General features: G+C 38.7%; 1 protein-coding gene across 6 annotated transcripts in view; it reads right to left on the bottom strand.

Moving 5' to 3' along the window:
• The window catches only part of atm (ATM serine/threonine kinase), a 169,011-nt gene that overhangs the window by 91,556 nt on the left and 56,290 nt on the right, over positions 1–21,165 (bottom strand). For all 6 annotated transcript variants that reach the window (XR_011961512.1, XR_011961513.1, XM_072577464.1 and 3 more), the window contains exons 24-31: positions 20,162–20,326; positions 17,898–18,067; positions 15,288–15,540; positions 14,150–14,268; positions 11,619–11,745; positions 3,604–3,803; positions 1,566–1,740; positions 768–932 (exon numbers count right to left, since the gene is read on the bottom strand). Coding sequence is in view for 4 of the 6 variants with exons in the window: in XM_072577464.1 (XP_072433565.1) it covers positions 768–932; positions 1,566–1,740; positions 3,604–3,803; positions 11,619–11,745; positions 14,150–14,268; positions 15,288–15,540; positions 17,898–18,067; positions 20,162–20,326 (1,374 nt within the window). In the remaining 2 variants the exon portion in view is untranslated. The remainder of the gene's footprint in view (positions 1–767; positions 933–1,565; positions 1,741–3,603; positions 3,804–11,618; positions 11,746–14,149; positions 14,269–15,287; positions 15,541–17,897; positions 18,068–20,161; positions 20,327–21,165) is intronic.

Below are 21,165 nucleotides of genomic sequence, written 5' to 3' on the forward strand. Positions count from 1 at the left end.
TTTAAATCTTTCCCCTCTCACCTTAAACTTATGCTCTGTAGTTTTGGACTGCCCCACCCCTGGGGTTGAGTTCATATTCATTGGAGTTTAGAATAAAGTATTTTGAAATATGCAATATACATGGCCGATTGGAAGTGTTATTTTCCTTTCTGGAAGAGTCTAGGACTAGAGGGCATAATGCCAGATAGAATGGGAATGAGGAGGAATTTTTTTTCTCAGACGGGGTGGTGATTCTATGGAATCTGTTTAAAGGATTGTAGAGTTTAGTTCATCAAGGAAGAGGTAAATTTTTAATCAGTAAGAGTGTAAGGAAAGATGGGAAACTGGAGCTGAGGGTTATCAGATGTCACTCACTGGCAAAACAAACTTGATACGCTGACTGGGCTACTTTTACTACTACAGGTTATGGACTTCAACTGGTATCTTTCTCTTCCAGAGGGCACTTAACCTGAATATCGTATCATCACAAACATGCTTTAGAGCCATTTCAAATTGCAAATAGGGTTTGTTTTTGTAACAGATGGTTTAAACTGACTTGTCAACCTGAGGTCAACTCAATTGAATTAATTCATAATTCGCATGATTAAAATATAATTAAATTTGATCTTCTTTTAAATTGAAAATTCAATATAACACAACTTACAAGAGCACAAAGGCTTTTCACTAGCCAGAATTAGTTCCATTAGGGATTATCAGGCTAAAATTAAAAAGTGGAACTGTATTGTCATATCAAAAGCCTTCAGCGTTCATTTAAAAAATAATCTTACCTCCAAAAATGTGAACAGTCTTTTGCTGTATTTGATTTTCTCCTGAGTGAGGCGCAACTCTCTGAAGTCAGGAAGGTCAGGGAATGAATCTAAATGCCTAATTGCATTGCACAAGTTCACATTGCCTTGATTCGTTATCACTAGATACTTCAGCAATTCTAGGGCCTGAAAGAGTTTCAATTACAATTCATAAATGCTTAATTCAACTTAAAAACAGTGAAGCACAAAGTTGTTAAAAACATTCAGCTGCAGAATGGGATAAATATGCTTGACTAGGCTCTGTTTCACAATTAGATTACATTTACTTATTATAATTACAATGATCAATTACAGAGATGTAGCTCTCTGCCTTTCTATATACCCATTTGCAAGTCTTACTCCAATGTCTTCACTGTTCTCACCTTGCGCTCAGCCCAACCCCTCTCCCATTTATTTCACCACCCCCTCGGCTCACAGTCTCACTCCTGATTAAGGGCTTTTGCCTGAAACGTCAATTCTCCTGCTCCTCAAATGCTGCCTAACCTACTGTGCTTTTCCAACACCACATTCTCAACCCTTTGGCTGTTTTGCCTATTGCCACCAACTCAAAATTCCAGACACTCCTCCCTAAACACCTCTACCATTCTATTTCCCACTCTTTAAAACCCTGTTTACATACAACTTTCTTTCCAACAGATTGGTACTATTTGTTTTTTGAAAGTTTACAACTTTCAGGTTGTAGTTTTAATAAGAAAAATTGATTATGTTTATGCAAATTAAAACTGTATATCAAACAGACAATATAATGAATCAGCTTACCTGCTGGCGAATCTCTGGTTGCTCATGAACCAATGGTATAAGTGTGCCCACAATAACATGAAGGTGGCTTGCAAGTGCATCTCCACAGTGATCTACAGCAGTTTTGCAAGTAACATTTAAGAGGTCACAACACAGAGAAAAGCTACGTGTAGTTACGTCATCCTTGTGTGATGGCCTAAGAAGAAAATATAAAATGTGTGGACTGAAAAATGATATACAGGGACAAGATTTTGAGGTAAACTTTTGGGTCTTTACAGCAATTGTGTGAATTGGCTTTAAAGAGACAGGCACCCATTTCTTGCCTATGTTTTGAATGAGAAGATCTGAAGGTCAGGTCTTTTTTTGAATGGCAAGCAGTAATTAGTGGGGTACTACAAATATCAGTGCAAGGACCCCTGCTGTGCACATTAATGATCTGGATGATGAAATTAAATATAATATCACCAAACTTGCAGATGACACAAAGAGTCATGAGCCTGTGGAATTCATAACAGACAAAAAGCAGTTGAGGTCAAAGGACTGTATATTGTAAGGAGAAGTTGGATATAGCACTTGGGACTAATGGGGTCAAAGGATATAGGGAAGAAGCAGAACAGGCTATGAAGATGGATGATCAGCAAGGTTATAATGAATGATGGAGCAGGGTCAAAGGACCAAATGGCCTGACTCTGCTTCTATTTTTTACAGTTGTATGTCTTTGACTAGTCACTAATAATAACCACTTAAGCACCTCAAATCACCACTGGCCCAAACAGTTGCCTTCCTTGCAAAATCTTTTTGGTTGGAGGTGCTCGGGGGTGGCTTCCATTTGCCCAACTTGGTGTCAATTTAAGGCAAGGATGGTGGAGGCAGAGGAGTGGGTGAACTTTCCCGTCCTTGCCTTGGATATTTCTCTTCCTTTAATTCCCAAAAAGAATGCACTCACCTAAGTGACATTTTAATCCCTGTCAACTTCACAGCCTGGGACTACTGCAATGCTCAGGTTGCAGGGCTGTCGCCTTGTGATTGGACAGCAGGGACTTCAGTGACCACTCCTGATTGGAGGAGAAGCCCACCAGACAGTAGCTTAGGCATCTAACTGGTGCTTGATCCAGCAAGCTCTCTCTCACTGATCAGGTTTGGGAATTAATCAACCCTGAAATCACCCATACTACACTTGGTAAATAGAGCACTAACTCCCAGTCTAAATGTTCACTACATCTTCAGCAACACTGATGCATTCACTGTATTTCAACTGATTAATGATTTTGACTTAATTAATTTTGTGCCTTAAATATGCTAGGTCTTGAAACATTAAAAATTACACGCCAATATCAGCAGGCAGAGGTCATTTTTCAAAAATGAGAATCTAACACATTTTTAAAAAAATACATTTGTGAATTGCAACTTTGAGGGATGATTGACCCAATGTACTACTTTTGTTTTTACAACGTTTCTCTCATTTAGAGTTATAACGATTAGTTTTAAATGATTCCTCGAGGCAAAAGAATGCAGAAAGCACGACTGACTTGAACAATTATCACTACATAGATTAACATTTTGCGAATCAGATATTAAATGAAAGTAAAACCGTGCCAGTCCCAGCTTAGTAAATGCAGTGCCAAATCTGGAAATTAGATATAAAGATCATGAAGATTCAAGAGTTAATCCTTTATGCTGAGTTAGGGAGTAGCTAGGAAAACAGAAAAAAAATTAGCATGTTTCAGGTAGGTAGGGAATCACTTAACAAGGGCTTCATCTCCTTAACACTATTGAGTGATTCTTTTTGTAAAATACATCAGGTGAGAAATTCATCTAAACTGTGATTCCTTGCCAATCCTCATTCCAGGGATAATATAGCTTTTTAACAAATAGGAAAACAAGTTGTTAAAGTATGACTGATGCTTATGGAACAGCACAAAACAGTTGGCTTCTTTCAGAGTAGGGGTAGAGACAATATATGTACATTTATTTTTTCTTAAGAGTAACTTTCATTTGATTAAATAAAGAATAAAATGTTAAACATAACTGAACCTTCAAAGGAACAAGAAGAACAAACCAGCTATTGATATGATGGATCAGACTATAGATGACATCACGAAGAACAAATGCCCACACTCCTCCCAGGCCATCCTTTATCTCTTTCAGCAGCAAGTTTACAAACAAACGATACATCATCAGGATCCGATGCTTTTCATAGGCACTACTGTTGTCTGCTGCCTTCTTAGAAATTGCTAGCAAAATTTTCTGGATTGAATCCTGTTGGCAACACATTTCACAAAGCTTGTAATTCAAGGCACCAAAAATGTCTTAAAACAAATGATAAAATTGAATGTCAGTACAGCACAGAAGAAAACCATCAAGTCCATGTTGGCTCTCTGTAGAGAAACCCAGACAATCCCATTCCCCTGCTCTATTCACACAGTCCTGCAAATTTATTACCTTGAGCTGCATAGCCAATTTCCATTTGAAATCTGATTATTTCTACTTCCATGTTCTCATTTTATGCAAGTTCCAGTCATTACGTATTGCTGCATAAACATTCTCCTCACATATTCCCTGCTTGTCTTGCCAAAAAAGGCTTTAAATGTGTGGCTCTCAGACACTGAACTATGAACTAATGAACTAACATTTCTTTGTTTAATTTACTTAAAACTATTACAATCTTGTATACAAACAAGAATCAAGGGTAGGCTTGAGCTTCCCTTGAGCTTGCTCTGCTATTCAACAGAATCATGGTTGATCTGATTTTTAACCCCAATTCCACATTCCTGTACAATCTCCTAATTGTTCTTTCCTTTAGCAATCAAAATCAAGTACAACACATTCACTTATCTTTTAGCACAAGTTACTTCTTCAAAGGAGTAAATCTCCAATAAATAAAACATGATTCCCCCTTTGATAAAAAAAACCATAAAGCCACTTACCTTGAACTTAAGAAGTACCCTGTTATACTGTCTGTAGTAATAGTTTCTAATATTTTCTCTATGATAGATGTTAAGCTAACTGGCCTGTAGTTTCCTGCTTCCTGCCTCCGTCCCTTTCTGAATAAAAGGAGTTACATTAGATATTTTCCAATCTAAAGGAATCTTCCCCAAATGTAATGAGTTTTGGAAAATTAAAACCATGCATCATCTATTTCACTTGTTATTTCTGTTAAGACCCAACGATGAAATTCATCAGTAGCTGGGGACTTGTCAACTTCCAGTTCCAACAACGTACTCAGTACTACTTCTTCAATAATTATGATTCTCTTGACTTGCGCCCACCATTTAAATTTTTGATTTATAGTTATTTCTGGGATGTTACTAGTAAACTCTCTGGTGAAAATTAACGTAAAATATCTGGCCAATCTGTCTGCCAATTCTTTATCCTTGATTACTAATTCTCCATGCTCAGTTTTTATAGAACTATTGTTTAATGCGTTATCTCTATTCTTTTTAGATATTGAAAGAAACTTTTCCTACCTGTTTTTATATTTTTAGCTAACTTTCTCATGTACTTCAATGTTATTAATTCTTTAGTAATTGTTTTTGCTTTTTTATATTCTGTTCAAACTATTGACTTGCTGATATGCAATAATAATTGTATTTTTTTGAGTCTGACACCATCTTTGATTTTTATTAAGTCCGACTCTTAGCATTTTTCTTTATTGTTGGAATGTATCTATCTGCGCTATCTGGAATATCCCCTTAAATATTTTCCACTGCATTTCTATCGCCAGTTCACTTTCACTAGCTCTGCTTTCATGTACTCATAACTGCCCTTGCTTAAATTCAAAAAATAATCTTGGAACTACACTTCTCTCCCTTAGATTGAATCAGAACAGAGAGAGGTTATGTTGGAACTGTACTGAACTTTGGTTCGGTCACAGCTAGAGTGCTGTGTGCAGTTTTGATCACCTCACTAGGAAGCATGCGACTGCATTCGAGGGGGTTCAGATGAAATATACCAGCATGTTGCCTGGGATGGAGCTGTTTAACTATGAAGAGAGGTTAGATAAGCTTGGGTTATTTTCTTTAAAGTAGAAATGGCTCTGACTGAGTATATAAGATTATAAGGGATGCAAGCCATCCAGACAAGCTCACATATTGACTTATTGCTTTTGGTCTGGTTCTGGTGCCACTGATACTCCCCAGGGATAGTTCCTCAGCAAGCCCAACAACGTTTCAAAGAGTAAAATAAATAGTTAGACCCGCAGTTAGACCCTTCAAATCCCTTTGAACATTCTAACAGTCCAGGCTTGCATGGTAGTGAACTGACTCTGAATTACTTCGGACTGAGCTACATCACTCAGATGTTAGATATTTTTCTGCTTGTAGTAAAATGGAAGAAGAATTAACTTGTTGACACTGCATAATGGTAGGGTCTGCACGATTCCATTTGTGATATTTCTCCACAGCAAAGACCTCAAACATATTTACAGTATTTTTATTTGTGCTATCAATTCAGCTGTTTTGTTTAAAATCCTGTGTTTATTCAGATACAGGACCTCTAGCTGCCTGGCTACATCTGCTGCTGCAGTCTTAGGGTTGTGTCTACAATCCCTTCCACTCCAGCCAAGCTCTGGATATCATTATCCATATTGTTACCCTGCTCTTTTGCCTGCCCTTTTTCTTCAATTTATCATATCTCCCCTCATATGATATTCCTTCTCCACCATTAGTTTAATGCTATCACCATTGCTTTCATTAAATGATTTGCCAGAACACTGGTCTTAGTACAGTTCAAATGTAGAAGATTAAAAAAAACCTTAAAAGTAGTCATTTCTGGTTTACTCCCAATGCCAAACTCAAACAAGGGAAGGAACAGAAGGTTAAAGGAGACAAATCAATGGCTGAAGAGCTGGTGTATCATTCAAGGATTCAGGTTTTTGGACAATTGGATTGCCTTTTGGGATAGAAAAGATCTGTTTGAAAAGAATGGGTCCAACCTAAACCTATCTTAGCAGGGAGATTTGCTCATTTCATTAAGGAAACTTTATACTGATAGAGAGGGGGAATGGAGGAATTCTAAGTAGCAGTGTAAACAGAAGGGTTGATGGAGAAGGTTCTGAATGTGAGGAGAGGATGTCAATTAGTAAAGAAAGATGAAAGAGTCAGACTATGTAGTAACTTTGAATAATTAAACTGCATTCATTTCAATGCAAGGGGTATTACAGGTAAGGCTGACGAACTCAGGGCATGTTTAAGAACATAGGATTGGGACGTCATAGCTATTACAGAAACTTGGCTGAGAAATAGACAAGACTGGAAGCTCAGTGTTCCAAGTTTAAGATGCTTATGGTAAGGATAGAAGAGTAAGCAAGGAAGGAGGGGAGGGATGTGGTGTTTTTCATTAAGGAATTCATTACTGCTATAACTAGGAAAGATATTTCTGAAAAATCATCCAGTGAAAATATATGGGTAGAAATTACAAATAAGATAGGAAAGATCACTTTGATGGGATTGTACTATAGGACCCCAATATTAAGAGGGAAATTGAGAAATGAAATGTAGGGAGATCTCAGATATATGTAAGCATAATAAGGTTGCAATAATGAGGATTTTAATCCTCCAAACATTGACTGGGGCTACCACGGTGTTAAAGATTTAGATGGTGAATAATTTGTCAAATGTTTTCAAGAAAATTTTTTTTTATCAATATGTGGATGCTCCTACAAGGGAAGGAGCAAAACTAGAGCTTCTTTAGGGCAATAAAACAGGGCAGATGTCTGAAGTAAAAGTGAGGGAACACTTCGGGTCGAGCAATCATAATTTTATTAGTTTCAAAATGGTTATGGAAAAGGATAAGCCTTCCATAACAGTTAAAGTTGTTAACTGGAGTAAGGCAAAGTGTAACGGTAAGAGACAAGAACAATTAAACGTTGATTGAGTCGACTGTTCACAGGTAAAAGGACACCTGACAAGTGGAGGCGTTCAAAAATGTGATGATCATAGTTCAGAGGCATTATGTTTCTGTTAGAGCGAAGGGCAAGTTAGTAAGATCAAGAAACAAAGAATGAATAAAAATATTGACGTTCTAGAATTCCCACCTCAGGCAACTGTCTGTGTGGAGTTTGCACATTCTCCCAGTGTCTGAGTGGGTTTCCTCCGGGTGCTCTGGTTTCCTCCCACAGTCCAAATATATGCAGCTTAGGTGAATTGACCATGCTAAATTGCCCGTAGTGTTAGGTGAAGGGGTAAATGTAGGAAAATGGATCTGGGTGGGTTGCTCTTCGGAGGGTCGGTGTGGACTTGTTGGGCTGAAGGGCCTGTTTCCACACTGTAAGTAATCTAATCATAATCACATCTAATAAAAGAGAATCTTATTTCAGATATAGACAAATTGGTTCAATTGAATCCCTTAATCAATATGAAGAATGTAGGGTCATTCTCAAGAAAGAAATGAGGAAGGCAAAGAGGAGATACGAGATGGCATTGGCAGATAAGGTTAAGGATAATCCGAAGAGATTCTACAAATACATTGAGAGAGAGAGAGAGAGAGAGAGAGAGAGAGAGAGAGAGAGTAAGTAGGACCCCTTAAAGATTAAGGACGTCATCTTTATGTAAAGTCCCAGGAGATGGGAGAGATACTAAATCAATATTTTGTGTCAGTTTTTGTTGTAGAGATAGAAATGGGAGTCGAGAGAATGCAGATAAATCAACTTTGATGTTTTCAAAAATAGTTCACATGACAGAAGAGGAAGCTTGGGAGCACTTACAAAATATGACGGTAGATAAATCTCTCGGACATGATTTAATGTATCCCAGAGCGTTGTGGGAAGTAAAGGAGGAATTTGCGAGACCTCTTGCAGAAGTATTTGCATTATCTATATCTATGGGTGAGATGCTGGTGATTTGACGGTGGCTAATGTTGTACCTTTGTTTAAGAAAGGTTGCAAGAGGAAACTGGGGAACTCCAGACCATGAGTCTGACTTCAATTGTGGGTAACATAGGAGGTGATTATAAAAGATAGGATTTATGGCCATTTAGAGAGATAAAAATTGAACAGGGATAGTCAGCATGGCTTTGTGCAAGGAAAAGTATATCTCACAAACTTGATTGAGTTTTTTGAAGAAGTTACCAAAAAGAGAGCAGTGCATTAGATGTTGTTTATTTGGATTTTTGTACAGCCTTTGACAAGGCGCTGCATGGTAGACTAATTAATAAAGTAAGGTCACATGGGATTCAGGGTGTGTTTGCCAATCGGATACATAATTGGCTCAATGGCAGGAGACAAAGATTAACAATGGAGAGTTGTTTTTCAGACTGGAGACATGTGACCAGCAGTATTCACAGGGATTGGTTCAGGGTGCACTTTTGTTTGTCATTTATATAAAGGTTTGGATTAGAATATATAAGACATGGTGAGTAAATTTGCAGATCTCACCAAAACATGTTGCATCATAGACAGTGAAGAAGGTTGTCTAACATTAAAAAGGGATCTTAGTCAAATGGGTCAATGGGCTGCAAAATGGCAGATTGAATTCAATCTGAATAAATGTGAGGTATTGCATTTTGGTACAACAAACAAGGGTAGGGCTTACACAATTAATGGTAAGGCCTTGGCTAATGTTGTAGAACAGAGGGACCTAGGGGTGCAGGTACATAATTGTTTGACGTTTGTGTCAGATGTAGACAGGGTAATTAAAGGGCTTTTGCCCGAAACGTCGATTTTGCTGCTCGTTGGATGCTGCCTGAATTGATGTGCTCTTCCAGCACCACTAATCCAGTATTTGCTTTCCAGCATCTGCAGTTATTGTTTTTACCAGGGTAATTAAAAAGGCTTTTGGCACACTTGCATTCATTGCTCAGACCTTTGTGCATGGGAGTTGGGAAGTCATGTTGAGGTTTTAAAGGACATTAGTGAGGCCTCTTCTAGAATACTATATTCAGTTCCGGTTGCCACCCAGTTATAGGAAGGATATTATCAAGCTGGAGAGGGTTCCGAAGAGATTTACCAGGATGTGGCCAGCTATAGAAGGTTTGAGTTATAAAGAAAGACTGGATACTCCAGGACTTTTTTCACTGGAGCGTAGCAAGTTGAAAGGCGACCTTATAGAAGCTTATAAAATAATGGGAGGTATAGATAGAGTTAATGGTAGTCGTCTTTTCCCTAGGACGGGGGATTTCAAGACTAGAGGGCACATTTTTAAGGTGAGAGGAGAGAGGCTTAATTTTTTTTTACACAAAGTGTGGTTCACATGTGGAATGAACTTCCTGAGGAAGTGGTGGATGTGGGTACAATTACAACATTTAAAAGACATTTGGATATATACATGAATAGGAAAGATTTGGAGGGATATGGGCCAGGAGCAGGCAGGTGGGACTTGTTTAGTTGGGGATTATGTTTGGCATGGACTGGTTGGACCAAAGGGTCTGTTTTTGTGCTGTATGACTCTACGCCAGTGCCCAAATGAATCAAAGTGTATACGTCACGCACCAATCTTCAAACTATATATTTAACTTGAATCTTATTTAGCTTATACCAATGTGATCATCGGAATAGAAGAACTAGGAGCAGGTCCAACAATTCAGCTTAAGTCTCTCCACCATTCATTAGGATTATGGATGAGCTTACTTAGGCAGCAATTCTACATTTTTGTGTGCTCCCTATAACCTTTCAACACATTACTATTTAAAAGTCTGCTTATATCCTTCTTAAATGTTCTCAATGTACTCTGTGGTAGTGAATTCGGGATGGATGTGAAAGCATTGGAAAAGGTGCAGAGGAGATTTACCAGGATGTTGCCTGGTCTGGAGGGAAGGTCTTATGAGCCTGTTCTCATTGGCAAGAAGGCAGTGAAGAGGGGATTTGATAGAGATATGCAAGATGATTAGAGGATTAGATAGGGTAGACAGTGAAAGTCTTTTTTCGAGGATGATGACAACAGCTTGTACGAGGGGGTATAACTACAAATTGAGGGGTGATAGATTTAAGACAGATCTCAGAGGCAGGTTCTTTACGCAGAGAGTGGTAAGGGCATGGAATGCTCTATCTTCTAATGTAGTCAACTCAGCCACATTAGGGAGATTTAAACAATCCTTAGATAAGTACATGGATGATTTTGGGATAGTGTAAGAGGACGAACTGAGAATAGATCACAGGTCAGCATAATATTGAGGGCCAAAGGGCCTGTTCTGCGCTGTATTGTTCTATGTTGTATAGAGGTGGGGGTTTGTAATGCATTGAACAGTGCATGTCTAGCAATGGAATTCGTGACATTTGGCACTTCAAGATGTATTCACTGGCCAGGAGCATTTAAAAGGGGTGATTCATCTTCCTGATGCATGATATCCAAATCCAGAGGGCTGGACTACAAGCACTGACCATCTCATTTATCTGCCTTTCTGTCTCTGCAGTTGTCCGGAGAGCCTCAAGGTCTCTATGTGTAGAGGGCTTCTCTCTTGGAAATCTGAATAAGAGGTTATACTCAAAACATCGACTCTCCTGCTCCTCGGATGCTGCCTAACTGACTGTGCTTTTCCAGCGCCACAACTTTTGACTGTTGGAAATCTTTTTCAACAAGGCATCCAGCTCAGCATCAGAGAACCTTGATACATGCCAGTTGCCATAATTCAGGGTTCTTCTTGTTCATGTACTTACACAACTATTTCTACCATTGATTCTATCCAGAATATACTTCTCTTTTAAGAGGTGAGGGCTGGGAGCACGTAATTTAGATTCAACTGGTGCAAACATTGCCCATATTTTGGTCCCTCTATGAAAAGGGGTCAATTACTAGCTCACTTAGCTCTGGCTGCAGCAATGTGAGCCTGGTTTGAGTTCAATACAATTTAATAACTGTGGAAATAGTCTCGGAGTTAAAATACTGTTCAAAATTAGTGAGAAAGATGTGGACTTTAGGAAGATTGTTGGAACATTCTACTTTGAAAGAGAAATACAACTATGATAATTATCAACCCATACCTTGCTTCTTCCTCAAAACTGTGAAGTTAAGTCACGACCTCCTTACTGTAAGGATCAGGTTAAAAATAGCAGCTTTAAAAATTTCTAATTATCATCATTTCTGCTTTTATTTCTTCACTAATAAAGAACAAATGTAAAATGCAGATATGCAAGAAACTTACTGGGTTTTTTGAAAGAACTGCAACAAGTGATTTAAATTTTTCTTTGTGGCAGCTACTAATGTATTCCAATGTAGCTTTGATCACAGAAGATGGAAAATAAGGTGGATTAGGTGCAGGATCCATTGCCCTATACAGAGAGGAAAATATAAACATTCTGAGCACACACACCATTTTGGAAAAATCAGCAAGAATTTGACTGTACAAAAATCTTACAAAAAAATAACCAAATTCGGGTCACACATATCCCAGGGAATTCATGATCAGATTCCTCAAGCACACAGTCATAGGCAAGTCACCTCCATTCTTAGCTTGGACACCTTGTTCAGTACTCTAAAACAGTAAAAACGTAAAACTGATGCTATCCTTTCAGCCTGTTTACACCACTTATTGTCAATAAAATTTTTTAAAAAGTCATGGATAAAAATCAACTATTTGGATTATTTAATCTTATGCAAATTTAAGATGAAAAATAATCTAAGAAACTTTTATGCATTGATTAGGAAATAAAAACAAATATTTTAAAATTCAAATATGGGAATAGAACTAGAAAAACCTAATGCATCTGAAAATCACCACCTGCAAGTTTACCTCCAAGCCACTCATCATTCTGACTTGGAAGTATATCATTGTTCCCCTTTTATAGTCGCTGGATCAAAATTTCACAACTCCCTTCTGAACAACACTTGGTAGTAAATACATTCCAGGAACTGCAATAGATCAAGGCAGCAACTTACCATCACTTTCTCCAGGGCAATTAGGGATGGGTAATAAATGCTGGCATCGCAGCATCTTTCCATATTCTCTTCAATGAATACAAGACTAAACCTGGTGGCTTGCATGGGAAATAATGTGACTGACATTGAGAATTAAATAAAAGCCAAATTTTTTAGCTAAAAATTTTCTAAGCTCTGAAAATCCAGTCAGACGGATTTATTTCTATTCTTAATTCCACTGTAGCTGCAGGGTGCTTTTTTGTTCAATTTTCTAGAACTCAACCAATTAAGAACCTGCATTCAGGACTGCAGTACAATAGGTACAGCAGGTAGTTGAGGAAATTAGAGTTCAATTCAGCAAACCAAAATGAAAGACTTGCTGGCAGCCTCTGCTGTATTTGCAACTGCAGAGCTGCTGAGAATGCAGGAGGAGAGGATACAATGGGGATGCGATAAAGGTGATGGCAGTAGCTGCTACTGCAATAATTGGTTTAACTTCGGCTCATTCAAGGTGAAACAGTTACTTCCTCTTTAAGAATGTAACAGGCTTATATACATACACAACTTTGGAATTGAGTTGTACTGTAGTACAGTCTGTTCCGATATAATGCGGCAGTTCTGATCTCGTGCGATCCTGCAGTAACAGCAGCACCATTTAAACCAATGGGACCGGAATCCCATTACAGCCAATACAGGTAAGGAATGCTTGCTTTTTACAAACAATGGTTTAAATTCTTCAATTGTGTTATAGCCAATTGAAGGAATGCATGTTATAGCAGAACCAACTGTACAGTTATGTTCCTAGTAGCATGGTGTGGTCCCCTGAGAATTTTTGGAACCCTACCTCACTTGAGAACAAAAAGAATACAGTACAGTCCTCAAAACTAATGGCCATCAAGGAACCAGTTAGGAGGTAACAGAAACTACACATCTTAAGAAACCAAACAAAAATTGGGCATATTCCAGCGTGCCAATTCAAGGCTGATCAAGTACTGTTCGTGCATCACAGAGCCAATCAGAGCACAGAATTGCTACTAAACATGTACAAGGATAGTGGTTAGGAAAGGTGAATAAGTAGTGACTCTTAGCATCCAAAAACACAGTAAGCAGAAAAGACAAAATGTTTTGCCCAGTGAACCAAAAATCACAAATTGGTGTTCCAGAATGAACTGACTCATCCTTTATCAAGCAATTTTTTTGAAGTTATTGTGACAAATTTAATAAATTCTGTGAAAACTATGAAAACATATCTCAGGTGGTCTAGTTATTAGTCAGGACAAAAAGACTTTTTAGAATTCAACCTATAATAGTGTTTGGTCTTAGAACTAAAGTTAAAAATCCCAAATTTATACTATCTTTGACAAGAATCTCCAAAAGCTACTCAAACAATGACAAGCTGAAGTTCTCAGTTTTGTCTTTTTTGTCAATAAGTTGTCGAGGTGATGGTAAAATTGCAATGTCAGTGGAACACTGCAATTAATTGCTTAATTATCCACCCCATTAACTTTCCTGTCACTGGCAGGCATATTGCTATCAGTGCACTCAGCTCACTCCCAGAAAAGTAAAATCCATGTCCTACTTCTTAATATGGCACAAAAAAACTAATTAAATTAAAATAATGCCATAAAAAATATCTACTATATATGAGAAGCATTCAATTTCAGTACATTCATGTTATTTCTTTAAGAATGACAGTCTTCATTAGAGAACAGCTGGTAAACAGATTCTTTTCATGATGGGAATGTTGATAAGCTGGTAATTAGTTTGTAGTGTCATTAGCAATAAATAGCTTCAAACCTAAATAATTAATTGTCTTACCCAGAAAACTTTACCAACTGTGTACCATCTCCAGAATCTTGGTTGGGAGGTTCGTACAGTGTATTGAGCAGCTCAACAACAATCTCTGGCAATCTGTTGTGACTCAAATGGTCAATTTGCTTTCATAAAAAGAAGAAAAATACCAATGTTAAAGAATAGTTCAGAAATTGTGTTGTTATACCAAACATGCTCAATCAAACAAGATGGTTTCCCAAAAGGAAAACTACATGGATATACTTGGACACATCAATATTTCTTGAAATACTTCTTGTTCTCTGAGATAAACTAAAATAATGGACGAGGATACACTGTAGTACTTCAAGCATGTTCCGCTATTCAATATGATCATGGTTGATCATCCAATTCTGTACCTTGCTCCTCCTTTTGCCCAATACCCTCTGATTCCCTTTTGCCCTGAGAATAATATTTATCTCCTTCTTAAAAACTGACGGCTGTCTGTGCAGAGAATTCTGCAGGCTCAATACTCTCTAGGTGAAGCAATTTCTCATCAAATCAGTCTAAATGGCCTACCTGTATGCTTAGACTGTGGCCCCTGGTTCTGAACATCCTTCCTATATTTACTCTATCTAATCCTGTTTGGATTTTCTATGAGATTCCTCCTCATCTTTCTAAACTCCAATGAATATAGTCTTCCTTCACACATCAGTCCTATCATCCTAAGAAAGAGTCTGGTAAACCGTCTTTGCACCTCCTCCATTGTCAGAACATCCTTCCTCAGGAAAGAAGGCCAAAACTGCACAGAATGCTTCAGGTGTGCTCATGTACAAATGCAACAAGACATCCTTTCTCCTGTACTTGAATCATCTTGTTACAAAGGCCAACATACCATTTACCTACTTCACTGCCTGATGCAACTACGCGCCTAATTTCAGCAACCACGCGCCTAATTTCAGCAACCACCCACTGAAGAAGGAAAGCAGCATTCTGACAAAATTTCCAATCTACTAAACCCCAAAATCTTCCAATAGTAGGATCACTTGAAGCAAAGAAAGATTTGCACTGAATGCAAGAGAATCCCTATTGAATATTTGTTTCTCTTTCTTAGCTCAGGGTGACATTGTTTTGGTAAACACAGCTCATGCCAAAAGTGGTGCAATGATAAACTACTTTATCTCACCTGCTTTCCTAGGCAATCATCTTCCTTCAGCATGTCAAACACCTTTGATGCATTTTCCCTTTGCTGTGCCATATCACTATCAGATCCATTCTTATCTTGATATGCAAAGCACGGTAAGATGTAAGCCATGATCTTTGGGAGGCAATCAGCAAGCACTTCTTTCCAATTCCTCTTAACGCATGCAGCAATTAACTTCACTTCCTCCATGTTACTATTAACCGTTAGGTGTGGCACAAGAATTTTGTAATAGGATCTAAAACACATTATCAGTGAAAAGTCATTAACTTAGCTCCTTAATCAGTATTAAAGGTTAACTCATACATATTATCCCCTGAAAATGTGAAAGTCACTATTTGGGCTGCATTATTTCATTTATTTCTTGACCATGTAGTACAGACCATTTTGGGTGCGGCATTTAGCACTCAAGTTGGCATTGAAAGATGACGGATTATAGAGTTGGGAAACAGCATCATTCCTATTCTGCATGGCATCAGCATCAATCACTTTCATGTAAGAAACAGTGGTTAGGTGCACAACAAAAGGTCAGTCCACTGTGTCCTGGTCTCCAAGAAAGAAAAAAAATTAATTGCAGAGGTTCCAGTGTAAGTGAATTCTTTTCCCCCAGCAGCAATCCTGACCTCTACAATCAAACTGCTGATCTGGGGGTGGTTGTGCTGTGGTATCATGCCCACTGGAAAGTAGAAAACCTTGGTGGGATGCTGTATACCGCTTCTAGATCTTAGCGCTTGCCGATCAACTCCATAGAAGAGTACTGTGTACCTGTTTGTCAAAGATCATCTCACACACATCTTTTGATACTCATCTGAATGAAAGAATATCTATCACCTGGCATCCTTCACTTAAAATCCATGACAGCTCCAATTTTTTAATGTCAGGAAAATTCAATGCAAAACATCCACACTTCACTGAAACTATGTAAGGAAGTCTTTCAGAAACAAATAGACTAGATGAATCCACTACAAACCCATGGGTGGCACAGTGGCACAGTGGTTAGCACTGCTGCCTCACAGCGCCAGAGACCAGAATTCAATTCCCGCCTCAGGCGACTGACTGTGTGGAGTTTGCACATTCTCCCCGTGCCTGCGTGGGTTTCCTCCGGGTGCTCCGGTTTCCTCCCACAGTCCAAAAATGCGCAGGTCAGGTGAATTGGCCATGCTAAATTGCCCGTAGTGTTAGGTGAAGGGGTAAATGTAGGGGAATGGGTCTAGGTGGGTTGCGCTTCGGCGGGTCGGTGTGGACTTGTTCCACACTGTAAGTAATCTAATCTAATTTAATCTAAAACCCACCCATTTCCACAGTACTCACAGTATTAATTCTCATATTGTTTCCTTTAAAGACTCTATTACATTCTCCCAGTTCCTCCATCTCTGTCACATCTGTTCTGATGATGCCAAGGGGGCCTCCGAAATACCCATGTTCTTCCTCCACTGGAGGCATATTCCCCTTCCTTCCCTTGTCAGCCTTGTCCTCTGGGACACACTGGTCCATTCTTCCTTCACTTTCAACACGTCCCCACGTGGCACCTTCCCCTGCAATCGGAGAAGTATAATATCTACCCATTGACTTCCACCCTCCTCATCATCCAAGGTTTCAAACATACCTTCCAGGTGAAGCAGCACTTTCACCTGCACTTCATTTAATCTAGTCTGCTGTATTCACAACTCACAATGTAGTCTCTACACTGGGAAAACAAAGCACAGGCTGGTGACCACTTTGCAGCACACCTATGTTTTGTCTGCAAAAACGGCCCTGAACTTCCAGTTACGTGCCACTTCAACACATCACTGTGTTCCCTGGCCAACATCTCTATCTCAGGCTTGCTGCAGTGCTCCAGTGAAGCTTGTTTTAAGCTGGAAGAACACCACCTCATTTTCTGCTTAGGAATTCTGCAGCCTTCTGGACTTGGTTTAAACCAAGTTCAACAATTTTAGGGCTTGAACACCTTTCACCATGCTTTTCCCACCCGCACATGCCATGCTTTGTCATCTCATGGGCTGCTACCACACACACAACCCATTGGAAGCTACTAATAGTCCCATTAGCAGTTATTCATTCTCCTCGGCTGGTCTTTATCCACTCCTCTGTCTGTCCAACTATCTCCACTTATTGTTTACCTCTACCCTCTCCCCCAACACTATCTTCTACATACAAATCATCCTTTTCTTAGCTACCAGTTCTGAAGAAGGGTCACTAGATCCAAACCTTTCTGCTTTTTCTCCACAGATACTGCCAGATCTGCTGAGATTTTCCACCAATTTCTGTTTTTGTTTTCGAGTAGATGGATGTTTTCCTTAGTTTGACTTTTACAAAAACTAAACAAGAAAGTTTATTTGGAACAATGCCCTAACCGATTATTCATATTACTGAAAAACATTAATTTCAAACACATGATAAACAAAAGTTGTTGTGAAAATTTGTAACATTGCTGTCATGAGAGAGGTTAAAATAATGTTGTATTTCCAACATACATTAGTCATTGAAGGAAGATTCAGTATATTCTCCTGAAATCAGCATTTCATTTGTTCAGGTATTATGTAAACATCAAGACATTCACAATATTCTGTGTGACTTAAGTAACACTTGATTTACCTGCAAAATTCTTCCAGATTGGCACAGTTCAATAGGACATAAGGGAACGTAGACAAGTTATAGCCTGAATCATTCATTCTCAGCCACTGATGGATAAGGTAATCCAAGTGGGAAATCATGAAGCTTTCCAAATTACGATACTTCAAACAGTTCGATACAGTCTCAAGAATCTAATTAGAATTAACAGGCAGGTAATAAAAGTATTTTACATCTACTACCGTACACAATATAGTCATAAAACCATGGGCAACAAAACACCATTTTTAAAAAACATTTGATAGCAAAAATATTAATTCTATAAATTAATCACAGGAATTAGCTATTTACTCAAAATAAAATTACTAATTTTGACTTCAGTTTATAAATTAAACCTCCAGTATAGAGAAGTCACTTATTCATGCATTTATATATGTTTAGACTTGCTTTTGACTACTAAACAAGTATTTTGCATTGGTGTTTACTGTGGAGAAAGATATGGAAGAATGTGGGGGAATAAATAGTGACACCTTGAAAAATGTTCATTTTACATAGGAGGTAATACTAGATGTCTTAGGATGCATAAAGGTGGATAAATCCCTGAGACCTGATCAAAGTATACCCTAGAACTCTGTGGGAAGCTAGGAAAGTGATTGTTCGGCCCCTCACTGAGATATTTGTATCACTGATAGCCACAGGTGAGGTGCCGAAAGATTGGAGGTTGGCTAATGTGGTGCCATTATTTAAGAAAGGTGGTAAGGAAAAACCAGGGAACTATGAATTGGTGAACCTGACATTAGTGGTGGGCAAGTTGTTGGAGGGGATCCTGAGGGACAGGATTTATATGTATTTGTAAAGGCAAGGACTGATTAGGAATAGTCAACATAGCTTTGTGCATGGGAAATTGTGTCTCACTAACTTGAATGAGTTTTGTTTTGAAGAGGTAACGAAGAGGATTGATGAGGGCAGAGTGGTGGATGTGATCTATGTGGACTTGAGTAAGGCATTCAACAAGGTTCCTCAAGATAGATTGTTTAGCAAGGTTTGGTCACATGGAACATAGGGAGAACTGGATACAGAACTGGCTCAAATGCCACATGGATCGGTGCTAGCTCCACTGTGTTTTGTCATTTATATACATGGTTTGGACGTATGGTTAGTAAGTTTGCGGATGACATGAAAATTAGTGGTGTAGTGGACAGCAAAGAAGGTTACCTCAGAGTACAATGGGATCTTGCTCAGATGGGCCAAGGAGTGACAGATGAAGTTTAAGTTAGATCAATGTGAGCTGCTGAGTTTTAGAAAGACAAATCAGCGCAAGACTTATACATTTAGTGGCAAGGTCCTGGGGAGTGTTGCTGAACAAAGAGACCTTGGAGTGCAGGCTCATAGCTCCTTGAAAGTGGAGTCGCATGTGGATAGAATAGTGAAGAAAGTATGCTTGCCTTTATTGGTCAGTGCATTCAGCACAAACGTTGGGAGGTCATGTTGCAACTGTACAGGACACTGGTTAGGCCACTATTGGAATACTGCATGCAGTTCTTCACTATCCTATCTATATCTGTCTCCTTGCTAAAGGAAAGATGTTATGAAACTTGAAAGGGTTCCAAAAGGATTTGCAAAGATATTGCCTAGGTTGGAGGGTTTGAGCTATAGGAAGAGGCTGAGTAGGCAGGACTATTGCCCCTGGAGCATCAGAGGCTAAGGAGTGACGTTATAGAGGTTTCTAAAATTATGAGCGGTTTAGATAGGGTTAATCATAGGTATCTTTAACCGAGGATGGGGAATTTCAAGGCTAGAGGGCATATTTTTAAAGGTGAGAGGAGAGAGATTTAAAAAAAGGTGAGGGCAGTTTTTTTTACACAGGGTGGTTCACGTGTGGGATGAACCTCTTCAGGAAGTGGTGGATGCATGCACAGCTACAACAGTTAAAGGTACTTCAATAACTACATGAATAGCAAAGGCTTACAGGAATATGGGCCAGGAGCAGGCAAGTTGGACAGTTTTGAGATTATGCTCGACATGGACTGGTTGGAGTGAAGGGTCTGCTTCCATGCTGTATCACCCTATGAAGACACCTTCTATTGAAGCAACTGAAGATCAGTGCTCACATTTTTAGAGGAAAGGTTTTGAATGGGCACTCCACGCACTTGTGCAGCTGAATAGGTTCAATGTGATGAAGTGGTTAAAATGCCCTTATATTCAGAAAACAGAATCAAATGAATAAATATCACCACGCAAATCTTCTACAATTCAAAAAACTGACAATAATTTCATTTCATAGTTACTTTTTTAACAAGCATAGGATCCAATTTGTTCTCCTTGAATGACTGGCAAATCGCAAATAAGGCTTGCTTTTCACAAATGGGGCTACAGCACATGATCCATGAAATCACTGTAAGCAGCGTAGCTCTTCTGTTACACTTCTCATCCTGGAGTTCTTCTTCACTACTCTAAGGAAAGATGAAAATGTTCAAAAAGTGAGATAGTACTTAAAACATTAATACATGCACAAGACAACTTACATTTATATATGAGCACCAACAAAGTCACAGACGGACAGACAAAAAAAAAAGTGGACCCAAGGGGAGTTAAAGAAATATGAGGGTTGACTAAAAGCTTCGACTAAGAGCTGGGTTTTAAAGGGGTCTGAGAGGAGGAGGAGGTGGAAAACTGAACTCAGGAAGCACTAAGATCTACAGTCAGAGGAGCGGGAAGTTTGAATAGAGTAAATGTAGTACTAGGAAAATTACATAGACACGGAGAAATTAAATTGTAGAGACAGTTAAACACCAGGGTGGGAATTTTAAAGTTGAGCTATTGCGAAAGTCTGTGGGAGGGAAGGAGAAGTAAACTCTGATGCTGGTAACAAACTGAAGGGCTTGGCTGAAGGAAAATTAAATATATTATTCAATTACCAAAAACAAACTCACAAAGGTGAACGGGTTGTCTGTCTTCCTGCTTAAAAGGAAACTTTGGTTGCTATGAAACAACAGCAGCAAGTGCTAGAGAATAACCTGAGGTCTAATAACATCAGGTCTAATAACATCTGCCAGGGAGAAACAAAATGAACCTTCTGAATCTGATAGGGACTCCTTCAGAAGAGTTCTAAAGAAGAGTCAAATCAATTTTGCTTCTCTCTTCATAGATGCTGCCAGATCTGCTGAGTTTTAACAATTTCTGCTCTCTAGCACCGGCAGCTTCTATTTTGGATGCAATGGTTCTTTTCAGGTGTAGGATGTGGAATTTCATGGATATTTTACATACAATGCAAGTATGAAATGTCATGTAT

This window comes from Chiloscyllium punctatum, chromosome 9 (assembly GCF_047496795.1).
Source record: "Chiloscyllium punctatum isolate Juve2018m chromosome 9, sChiPun1.3, whole genome shotgun sequence".
Classification (NCBI taxonomy): Eukaryota; Metazoa; Chordata; class Chondrichthyes; order Orectolobiformes; family Hemiscylliidae; genus Chiloscyllium; species Chiloscyllium punctatum.